Here is a 12,412-nt window from a genome sequence, read left to right as displayed (position 1 = left end):
AATGAAAAGTAGTAAATAATCAAGATTTTTACTTATGCTGTTTCATAAGATGTTATTCTCTTCACTTCTTTATTTGAAGTATCAGTGGTAGTTTGATTTTATAGGAATTTATACATCATGTTTTCCAACCTGAGGATAAAATACTGACTTTGAATGTATTATGAATTTTTTTGGAAAATAGAAAGCAAAATATTTTCTTAATATGACACATTGAATACAAATATATGGGTAAAAATAGTTCTTAATGTCAAAATCTGAGATCTAATTCTTGACCATAAGTATAACCATTCAAATTAATTTATTTTCAAATATGCTAGTTTACCTAAAATTCTATGCTGTTAGTGAAAAATCCTTTGAAACCAGCTATATTTATTATCTAAACTCCTCTTGACTTCATTAGCCTTTATTCTTTCTCTCTTTAATTTTCCCACTGTTAGAACTAACCCAATGGTGGGAGCTATAGGAAGATAAAATTTTACCTTGCTATATGGAATAACTTTTTTGTAATCTGAACATTTAAAGATAGAATGGAGGCTCTTCTGTACTATAAACTTTGCTCATTTTCATCTTTACACTTAATGTGTAAATTTAATTTCTTAATAAAATTTTTAGAGTTCAGCTTTTAAACTATTTTTTGACTTATTTCTTTAATAGGTTATATCTGCAGTATCAGTATAAGTTTTTTACTATGCTTGGATTTATTACAGAACACTTAATTCCTCTGGTATCTTTACAATGAAATTTAATTTTATTCTTCAGTTTACATGTTATTTTTCAAAAATACATTCACTAAGTTAAGTACATCTCTAATTTTTATTTTTAGAACGTTCAAGTTTTATAGTTAGTGATTTCTAGCTTTAATTTGAGGGTGTAGTGTGGTTTTTTTTTAGTTCAGTAACTATTAACTACTCAGTAATTTCAACGGTTAATAGTATGGGGAAGATTTTGTATCTTTATAAAAAGCATTTATTTAATATTAACGTAAAAGAGCAACTTTAAGGAGATTTCTCTTCAGTTTTGGCACCTTGTCTTAATTGCTAGAATGTTGAGAGTTGGCAATTGTTGAATTGAAATATATAGTAGATACTAATGATTGCATGAATTACTATGTACCAAGAAAAAGTCATGGATATTATTCTACTTGTTTTTAAGTAATTTTAAAATAATTGAATATATATGAGTTTGAGTATGTTTCATTTTTATTTCTGATTATTTGTCTTTATAGACTCTTATAGTTGCCTGGATCAAAGCAAATCTAAATGTGTACATATCCCGAGAACTTTGGGATGATTTACTCTCAGTTTTGTCATCGTTGACCTATTGGGAAGAATTAGCCACTGAATGGTCACTGACTATGGAGACACTAACTAAAGTTTTAGCTAGAAATTTATATAGTTTGGATCTCAGTGATTTACCATTGGATAAGCTGAGTGAACAGAAGCAAAAAAAGCATAAAGGGAAAGGTAAGAGTTGTTCACAGAGATGTTCCATATAAATTTGTTAAAATAATTTGGTCTCCTCAGGGAGAGAGCTGAGTTTAAAAGTCATGTTTTCTCTTCATTATTTCCTTCTTCATTTATCCTGAAGGTTGAAGAACCTTAAAATCAGTAATAATGTTGATATGGGACAAAGTGTTCTGTACATAAAGAGTTATAGATAAATAAGTCAGAATCTTAAATATTTTATTTTTAATAGTTAGCCAAACTTGAAATGTATCAAACACTCTTCCTTTATCATACATAAATTTTTGTTAGATGATGGTTTTGTATTTTTCTACTTAAAAATAATTATTTGAAAATTATTTTGAAAACATTTTCTTAGTTTTTAACTAAAAGCAAACACTCTACATGTGGACTGCATATCTCCCTAATATTTAAAAGGGATAGAGGGGCAGTAACAGTGATTATGTCACTAATACATGTTTTTATGATCCTTGGTTTGTTAGTACTTTCCATTCTTAATAGTTTCTAACTAGAGATTATATCTAAGTCACATTTCACACTTAACACTAGATCGTAAGTATGTGACCAAACTACTTTTTCCAGGACTATTTCCCAAGTAACTATTATTGACAGGTAGATATTTAGTAACTTCCACGTCAGGATGGTTTTTGGTTAGCTCATTTCCTATTCTTTTGGCTTATCCAGATTTTTTTTTTTTAATATATTTTATTGATTTTTTACAGAGAGGAAGGGAGAGAGATAGAGAGTTAGAAACATCGATGAGAGAGAAACATCGACCAGTTGCCTCCTGCACATCTCCTACTGGGGATGTGCCCGCAACCCAGGTACATGCCCTTGACCGGAATCGAACCTGGGACCCTTGAGTCCGCAGGCTGATGCTCTATCCACTGAGCCAAACCGGTTTCGGCTTATCCAGATGTTTTATTTCTATTATGAGTCAATTGGGTGGCAGAGAATTTATAATAGTTATTGTCGATGGCATATTTTAAAAACTCTGCATCTGTTTTAGAATATGATTTCTACATAAAATAAGTTCAGTAAATCCTTACAGTACACAAGCATTTTATCTTGTTACTTTATAATATACTAGAGGCCTGTGCACCAGTGGGGTCCCTCGGCCTAACCTGCAGGGATCAGGCCGAAACTGACTCTCCGACATCCCCTAAGGGGTCCTGGATTGCGAGAGGGTGCAGGCCAGGCTGAAGGACCCCACTGGTGCATGATTGGGGCCGGGGAGGGACCGTGGGAGGGCTCCAGGGCGTGTCTCGCTTGTCTAGCCCAGTCCCAATTGGGCTGATCGGGGCTGGCTGACCAGGGAAGAACCGTGGGAGGTTGGCGAACTGGGGAGGGGCCTCGGGAGGGCTCCAGAGTGTGTCCAGCCCTTCTCACCAAGTCCAAATTGGCCGGACCCCAGCAGCAAGCTTACCTATTGGTTGGAGCATCGGCCCCCTAGTGGTCAGTGCATGTCATAGCTACCAGTCAAACTGTCACTTAGATATATATATTATGAATAAATCTAAGAATCTGAGGTTAGGTAGCACACATAATCTGAAAAGATTATTGATAAGATATATTAAGATTGCAAAACTACATTTCTAGGAGTTGGACATGAATTTCAGAAAGTCTCAGTTGACAAGTCATTTTCTAGAGGATGGAGTCGTGATCAGCCTGGCCAAGCCCCAATGAGACAGAGAAGTGCAACAACCACTGGTTCCCCAGGAACTGAAAAGGCGAGGAGTATAGTACGACAAAAAACTGTTGGTATGTACTCCTTAAAATCATGAGAATTGTACAGGGGAATCCATTTATAATCCTTGGTAACAATGTATCTAAATGCATTTTTCTCATCAGTTGATTTTTATTGTTAAATGAAACACTTTTATAGCAAAACCATTTTTTTTTAGTAGTACTCAAGAGTCCAATGACATGCTGTGTTATTACTTTATGGTATTAAGATTTATCTTACATTATTTTTTTGTAGTTTATTTTACTGTACTGTCAATAATTCCAAACTGTTATTTTACAGAGTTGAAATAGAACTGATTCACTTTCCAGAACTCATGCATTAACTGGTATAGTTTCTACTAAGTGAATATACTCACAAACATGGAAAACTTTCAGTACTACAATTACATATTTAGATTGGCTTCAGACTTTCAGCAAGGAATACATGCTCTCTACCTGTAGACAGCTGAGTCCAAGGTGGAGTCTATTGCTAGGTTCCTTGCTGCTTTTAACAGACATGGAAAAAATTTCTATAATCTTGGGAATAGCAACAAAGTAAGTGATGGGAAGATTTTCTGGATGGAGGATCACTCAGGATACTATAGATTTAGCTCCATTTTATTCCTTTTCCTCTCAGAGATTTTTAACTTGGTTTGAATTGTAGTAGAATGAGTGCTATAAGGAAAAGCAATCGGGCTGCGTTCTAATCTCTTTTTTTACTCTTCTTTCATTACTAGATAGCTAGATAACCTTAGAAAATTTACTGAACTTTCTAGACTTTACTTATTTCATCTATGTAGTGCCTGAAACAAAATTGCTTGTAGTTACTTCAGGCTTTACAATCTACAATTCTATGGAAGGAGAATTTTCTGTAGGAATGTATCTGTATTTAATGGTAATCATTGGAAAACACTATTAATTAAAAGAAACTTAAACCATTGTTGTAAGGATATGTCATCTATAAGATGATGGGTTCTCAAGTGTTAAGAATTACATTCTAAATGAAGAAACAAAACTAGAAAGAGAATATAGAAATTAAACATTTGAAAGATTTAAAAATAATGGTCTTTTATTTATTTTATTTTTAATTTCAGGGAGAGGGAGAGAGAGATGGAAACATCAATGATGAGAGATAATCACTTCCTGTACACCCCCTACTGGGGATCGAGCCCGAAACCTGAGCATATTCCCTGACCTGAATCAAACCGTGACTTCCTTGTTCATGGGTTGACACTCAATCACTGAGCCACACTGGCCAGGCAAAATCATGGTCTTTTAAATCTTACTTGAATATCTTTAGATTCTTCATGTATTTTTTATAGAAGTAGTTTATGCTTAGTGTGGGGAGTAAAAGTTTAAATGTAAAGACTCTTTAGCTATCTAATTAGAAGTAATCATTATTAACATCTCGGTATATCTCTAATTTTTAAAAGACATTTTATATATATGAGTAACATTCGTCTTTAAATCATACCTGTTAATTGAAGAAACCTATGAAGTAAAAAGTTAAAGCATTAAAAATTTTGGTAATAAAGGTACCTGCTAAAGGTAGAAAATATTAAAAGAAGCAGCAAATTAAATTAGGATATTCTTTGGACATATATTTTCTTTAGTTTTTGAAATTAATATTTTGTGTTCTTAATGAACTTAGTTAAAAATTCAAACTATGTAAGTATATACATTCTGGCCTTTCCCTCATTACTACTCCTCACCTTCCCACTTCATTTCATTAGAGACAACCACTATTCTCAGTTTCTTGAGCATGCTGCTAAAGATATTTTCTACATATAGCCTGTGTATATAGTATAATATACACACTGTTGTGAACCATGGCTTTTTAGACATTTCAAACAAAAAAAGTATTTTTAAGTACTCATTATGGAAGCACCGTTCTAAGCATTGAGGCTTTTGGAAGGAACAACGCTAACAAATTCTACTGAAGCTGACAGTTGTAGTGTTGGGGAGACATATAAAAAAATAGATAAAACAGTAAAAATTGCAGGAAGTAGTGCTATGAAGTAAAGTAAAATAAGGGACAAGAGAGTATAGGATATAAAATGAGACTGTTTTAGATAGGGAAGTCAGTGAAGGCCTATCTAATATTATTTAAGACCAGAGACCACAATAAAGTGAGAGCAGATATCTAGAGGAAAGAGTGTTCTAAGCAGAAGAAAAAACATAAAAGCTTGCAGGAGGAGTGTGCTTGGGTATTTGAGGAAGAAAGAATAAAGGGGTCATAGTGGCTGGAGTATGGGATAAGAAACGAAGAGAGTGCTAGGAAGTGAAGTCAAGCTATAATGATACATTTTAAAGATTATTGTATATCAGAAATTGTTGAATTTCTTACATTATATTTCATTACATGGAAGTACCATATCCTGAAGATGAACATTTAGTTAATTTTCAATTTTGTGCTATTAAAATGGTACAGTGCTGGGGTCCAATCCCAGCGGGTCCAGGGGTCCCCAAAGGTGTGGACGGAGTCGGCGAAGAAGGAGTGACATGAAGGCAGTGTTCAGTTCATCAGCAGAGTTGGGTTCTCTAGCCAGGATCTCCAGCCAAGTTCTGTAGCCATGTTCTCTTGCTAGGTTCTCCAGCCAGGGTTTCCAAATTCTCCAGCCAGGTTCGGTCGCCAGGTTCTTTTGCCAGGTTCTATCCAGGTTCTTTTGCCAAGTTCTGTCTAGGTTCTCCAGTGAAGTTCTGTAGCCAGGTTCTGTCCAGGATCTTTTGCCATGTTCTCTGGCTAGGTTCTGGTTAGGATCTGATGAGGTTCTGATGATGATCTGATGAGGAGCTGATGAGGAGCTGATGAGGAGCTGATGTGGATCTGATGTGGATCTGATGTGGAGCTGATGTGGATCTGATGATTATTGTCTTGTTACATCCGTATTTATACCAGCCGATTTTAATCCTGTCAATTTCTATTACAAAGGTTAGGGCGTTTCTTATCTCCATTCCAGGGAGTAAAGATTATGTAGCTTAACTACCCGCGTGGCACTTAATTAAGGGGTTGTATCCCCTCCCTAACCTCAGGGAAAAATCCCTACCTGGGGAAACAACCTTTCTCGGAGAGGTGACCTTGGTTAAAACACATAGCGCCAAGAAGGTGAGCAAACATATTAAGAACAGTATGCTATATATGCCAGGTCCCTTGAAACAGCAAGGATGGACTGGCTCCCGGCAGTACAGAATACAGTTATGTATACTTACATACTTTATACATATATGCAGATATATCTATAGGTTTAATCTGTAGGATTTAAAAATAAATTGCCCTTAAAACAATGAAATACCACCACATACCTATTAGAATGGCTAAAATCCAGAACACTGAGAACAGCAAGTGCTGATAAAGTGGTGGAGCAATAGTAACTATCAGTGTTGGTGGTAATGCAAAATGGTACAGCCACTTTGGAAGACAGTTTGTTAGTTTTTTAAAAAACTAGACATATTCTTACCATCCTTTATAATTATTCAGGTAGCATGAAGACATGACATCCATACAATCCCCTGCACCCAAGTATTTGTAGCAACTTTATTCATAACTAGAGGTCTGGTGCACGAATTCGTGCACGGGTGGGGTCTGGCCAGCTTGCCTTGATCGGGGCCCATCGGGCCTGGGACGTGGGAGGTTGGCCAGCTGGCCCCGCCCCTTATCCAGGTGGGGGGGGGCGATCAGGGATGGGGCAGGCCGGGGAGGGGCAGGTCTGCGGGTGGTTGGTGGGCTGGCCAATAGGGGAGGGCTTGGGGGAGGGGCTGCAGGCAGTTGGCCAGCTGGCCCCACCCCCGATTGGAGGGGGCGATCTGGGGCGGGACCAGCCAGGGGGAGGGGCCGTGGGCAGTTTGCTGGTCGAGCTCCCAGTCGAACTCCCGGTCAAGGGGACAATTTGCATATTAGCCTTTTATTGTATAGGAGGATTATCCAAACTTGGAAACACCAAGATGTTCTTTAGTGGGTGAATAGATTAACAACTGGTACATCCACACACAGAATATTATTTAGAGACTAGAGGCCTGGTGCATGAAGTGGTGCACGTTGTGGGGGGGGGGGGGGGCAGGGGGGCGGTCCTTCAGCCCAGCCTGCACCCTCTTGTAATCTGGGATCCCTCAGTGCATACCCACAGGGGGAGAACTCACCAGCTGTGAGCCTGGCTTCTGGCTGAGAGACCCTCCTCCTGAGGAGTGCACACTGACCACCAGGGGGCAGTTCCTACGTGGAGCAGGATCAGGCCAAAACCAACTCTCCAACATCCCCTGAAGGGTCCCGGATTGCGAGAGGGTGCAGGCCAGGCCGAGGGACCCCACCAATGCATTATCGGGGCCGGCGAGGGACTTGGGAGGTTGGCCAGCCAGGGAGGGACCGTGGGAGGGCTCTAGGGCGTGTCTGGCCCATTTCGCTCGGTCTCAATCGGCTGGTCCCCAGCAGTAAGCTAACCTACCGGTCAGAGTGTCTGCCCCCTGGTAATCAGTGCACATCATAGTGACCAGTCGACTGCCTGCCCCCTAATGGTCATTGCGCGTCATAGCAAGTGGTTGAGCGGTCTTAGCATATCATTAGCATATTACACTTTGGTTAAACAGATGACTGGACACTTAGCATATTAGGCTTTCATTATATAGGATGTGAAGAAATTAGCTATTAGACAATGAAAATATATGGAGGAGTCCCAAATGCTAAATGAAAGAAGCCAATCTGAAATGGCTGTCTATGATTTCAACTATGTAACATTCTGAAAGACGGAAAACTAAGGAGACTGTAAAATGGTCACTGGTTATGGGGTAAGGCAGTATTGCAGGGCAAGGAGGAGGGCTGAATAGGTGGGGAGCATAGAATGTTTTTAGAGCAGTGAAATTATTCTGTATGATACTGTAATGGTGTATATGTGTCATTATAAATTTGTCCAAAACCCATAGAATGCACAACACAAAGAGTGATCCCTGGTATAAGCTATCAGTTTTAGCTCATCAGTTGTAGCAAATATTCCTTGCTGATTAATGCAAGATGTTAATATTTGGGGAACCTGGTGCTGGCGAGAAGAGAATATATTAGAACTCTTTGTACTTGCCACTCAGTTTTTCTGTAGACCCCAATTAATTTAAAAAATATATAATATTCATTAGGAACAGAAAGTGATTTAGACATTTGAAATAATCACAGATTTGCCTTTGAAAATTTTATTTTTAAAAGTCTATCATTCTCTATTTCTTAATTGTATGACTTGAATTGGGAGAAATAAATCACATTGGGAATATACTTTACATTTCTCTTTTATGCAATAGTCCTTTAAATAACAAACCTAAATTCCTCTTGTTAAAAGTATCATATTTTGCCTTGGCCAATGTAGCTCAGTTGAGGGTTGTCCTGTGAACCTAAAGGTTGCCTGTTCAATTTCCAGTGAGGGCACAACATTTCCGGGTTGTGGGCTGCATTCCCTATATGGGGCGTGCGGGAGGCAGCGGATAGATGTTTCTTTCTCTTTCCTTCTCCCTTCTACTCTCCCTGAAAATCAATAAAAACTATATTTTTTTAAAAAGAATTTTTTTTCTCACGACTGACTTACCTGATAGAGTGATAAAATATATAACTTTTAAAGACTAATTTAACTTTAAGCAGCTTTGTTTATACTTGTAGCCTAAACTAATCTATGCATTTGATGTCCTTATATTTCATGAGGGCACTAGTGTAGTCTCTGGTGAAATTTATAAAATAGTAACTTTGTTATATCCAAACACTTATTTTATTGGTTGCTTTCTAGAGTTTTCAGATTGGAATAATGCTAAGAGGATTTATTTTTCACTTAAAGGCAACTTGTCTTCATTTAAAAAAATATTAAACATTCCATAATCCTCTAGCCCTCAGATTTCTCAGGATGGCCTTAATAAGAAATTTTCTATTATTCATATTGAGTTTAAAATGTAATTAAATTTTTTAAGGTTTTGCTATGCCAGCAAATATTAAAAGGAGGTACAGTGAATTTAGGACTTAATATAGAATATATTCATGAGAAGCAATTTTAAATGTTTGCAGTTATGATTTAGAACCTGGTATTCAACATTTGAAATAAATATATCACTGCTTCTGTTTTCAAATTCTCCTCTTAGTTTATGTTTATTATAGATTTGGGCCTAAATTTGAGGACTTATAGGTATATTTCTTCCAGTGAACACACATGCATACATATTGTGAATTTAATTTCAAATTAGTGAGAAATATGTGTTACATTTTGGAAGTGAGAAAAGGCCAGAGTTGTCTTCCTCCTGTTTATTTTATATGTTTGTATGCTTTTAGTGATCCTTCACATATGCTGTATACATTCTTATGCTGCATGGGAACTCTGGAGTGAAGGTTACAGGTTTTGATAGTGTGGTCCAAAATGAATTTATTAGAGTGGATCTATTTTTCTTATTTATTATTTTTAGAAGGGTGAAGTGAAGATAAGAATCCTTTAAAAATTGGCATGCTTGTAGTTTTGAAAATGTGTTTTTACTTTTTTTTTTTTTTAATACAGTTTTATTGATTTCAGAGAGGAAGGGAGAGGGAGAGATAGAAACATCAATGATGGGAGAGAATCATTGATCACTGCCTCTTGCATGCCCCCTACTGGGGATTGAGCACACAACACGGGCCTGTGCCCTGATTGGAATCGAACCATGATCTCCTGGTTCTTAGGTTGACACTGAACCACTGAGCCACATCAGCCATGCTGATATTACTTTTTGATGTTATATTTTGATAGTGCCCTTTCATCTATATATAAAAGGATACTACAGATGTAAGAAGATCACTGATGAATGTGGTCTTGGATTGTATGCAGCAATAGAAATGTTAGTGGCTTAACAGAGATTCTCTGACCTAAGCTTTAGATTACTACATCTCAAAAATTTCAGTAGTTAATTTATTCTAATTTTCTATACTGGGGGTTGCATGGTTGAGAGGCACTTGCCAGATTTACAGGTATGCATAAAGACCTGTAGTATAGTAACAAACGTAGTGGTCGGTATTTGAAGAATTCATCCCAGGTCATAACACTGACATACCACTGCAATTATGGAAGAAATTCTAAGGGAAATGCCCCATCTCTTCAAATTGGTGGTGGAAAAGAGGAACAGAAGGAATTATCTAACCCAAGGGAAAAAATAGGAGAAAACATATTATAATTCATTTGTGTAATCAAAAATTTGATTCAGTTTAGTTTTAAAAGATTATCTCTGCAAATCACATCTGATTATAATTGTAGGTGGTATGTGTTAACAAGCAGCACTTCAAGTTGTGCCTTGTGTGTGTCTTTGCTGTAACAAGTTTTACTGAGTGATTATCTTGAAATCAACAGAACAGTTATTTCAGATTGGATTATAAAATTATTGGTCACTTTCACAAAAACAAGAAGCTAGCAGGAAAATATGAGTAGAGCCAGATTCTAACATTTTGTATATGTGTTCCATTTTAAAATACACTTATTTTTAATACCAGCCATACACTGAAGAAAAATTGTTGCCATTGTCTTAATATATTTCTACCTTCCATGTTTTGCTGCACATAAATTTATCTAAAAACTGCTCTTCAGGAATTATTTATTTTGTCAACATAAATAAAAATTTTTGAAAAATCTATCTTTTTCAGTTATAAACTCTGACATACCTTTAGTTTTTGGTTAATAATTTTTCTGGTTTTCTCCCCTATATGTTCACAACTGAAAGTTTTGTTTTTTTGAAATGATTATGTTGGGCTGCTCAAATACACGTATTCACTCAGTAAACATTTATTAAGTTCATATGAGCCTGTCTGAAGAGATATAAAGATAAGAGGATATAGTTTTTACATTTGAAAAGGTGGGAGGCTGACACAGGAAACATACAACCCACTAAAAATAAATTGTAAGCTTTGTAAAAGCAGGAGTTCTTGTTTGTTTTGTTCATTGCTTTATTGCTAATAAGTCAATTATGTGGGAGAGTGAGAAAAGATTCACAGATGAAATGCCATTTTGAGTATGAAGGGGTGTCTCAGGAAGAAAAGACCAAGTACAAAGCCATGAACTCACAAAGCCGTGCTGTTGTGAAAGCATGAAATTTTCTGGGAACAGTGTAAAATTCTGTGTGACAGCAGGATGGGAGAAGAGTTGGAGATGAAGTTTCAGTTCTTATTGCAGCTAGCTGCAAAGGCCTGTGTGACAGGCTAAGGAATTTAGGTATCAGTGAACCAAATGTTTTTTACCAAACACGATTTCACTGTATATTATGCAATATTGTTTTTTAAAAGTCCTCTGTACACGACAATACACATAACTACTTATTAAAAAATTTCTAAACTAGTAGTCACGTTAAAAAATGTTTGGGAAGTATAAACTTAATTATTAAAAGCTATTCTTTTTTAATATATTTTTATTGATTTCAGGGAGGAAGGGAGAGGGAAAGACAGAAACATCAATGATGAGAGAGAATCATTGATCAGCTGCCTCTTTCACCCCACACTGGGGATCGAACCTACAACCTGGGCATGTGTCCTGACCAGGAATCGAACCGTGACTTCCTGGTTCATAGGTCGATGCTCAACCTAAGCCATGCTGGCTGAGCTAAACTTAATTATTAATTTCGTTTTAAATATAATAAAATTTGCCTTTAGTCTTGTGAACTTGTGACACTCCTTTCAAGACATACAGCTACAAATGCAATTTTTAAAAAGTAATCCAGTTTTTAAGTTTTGTTTTTTTTAATTTGTTTTTATTGATTTTTAGAGTGAGAGGAAGGGAGAGAGATAGAAACAACGAGAGAGAAACATAGATTAGCTGCCTTCTGCACACGCCCTACTGGGGACGAGCCCGAAACCCAAGTGTGTGCACTGACCGGGAATTGAATTGTTGACCTCCTGGTTAGTGGGTGGACGCTCAACCACTGAAGCACACCAGCTGGGCAGTGCTAAGTTTTTATATACTATGCTTAAGATTTTGAATAAGCACAAACTGTCTACTTTCCTTAGTAATTGATTCTTCATGCTGATTACAAATTCTATATTCTGTAAGTGTTTCTATTTAAATTTTTTAAATTGTGGGGGTGGGGGCGTGGGCAAGCTAGAAGAGGTCAGTGGGGGAAAAGGGGGACACATACAATACTTTCAACAATAAAGATTGCAAAAATAAATAAAATTGTATTAACTTTCATGTAAATAAGAGATACTGATTTGATTAAGTATTCTCTTACCAGAAACAAATACTAACCATAAGATTCAA

At 36.8% G+C, this 12,412-nt stretch overlaps 1 protein-coding gene across 9 annotated transcripts in view; it reads left to right on the top strand.

The window, feature by feature from the left end:
- RALGAPA1 (Ral GTPase activating protein catalytic subunit alpha 1) overlaps positions 1 to 12,412 on the top strand; it is a 283,623-nt gene that overhangs the window by 104,565 nt on the left and 166,646 nt on the right. For all 9 annotated transcript variants that reach the window (XM_070428039.1, XM_070428075.1, XM_070428057.1 and 6 more), the window contains exons 15-16: positions 1,226 to 1,463; positions 3,063 to 3,224. In XM_070428039.1, the coding sequence (XP_070284140.1) occupies positions 1,226 to 1,463; positions 3,063 to 3,224 (400 nt within the window). The remainder of the gene's footprint in view (positions 1 to 1,225; positions 1,464 to 3,062; positions 3,225 to 12,412) is intronic.

The sequence above is a fragment of the Myotis yumanensis genome, unplaced genomic scaffold, assembly GCF_028538775.1.
Source record: "Myotis yumanensis isolate MYYU_CA2020_CCGP unplaced genomic scaffold, mMyoYum1.0.hap1 SCAF_1, whole genome shotgun sequence".
NCBI classification, from domain to species: domain Eukaryota; kingdom Metazoa; phylum Chordata; class Mammalia; order Chiroptera; family Vespertilionidae; genus Myotis; species Myotis yumanensis.
The sequence above is the reverse complement of the archived record's forward strand: the minus strand, read 5'-3'. Positions and strand labels throughout refer to the sequence as shown.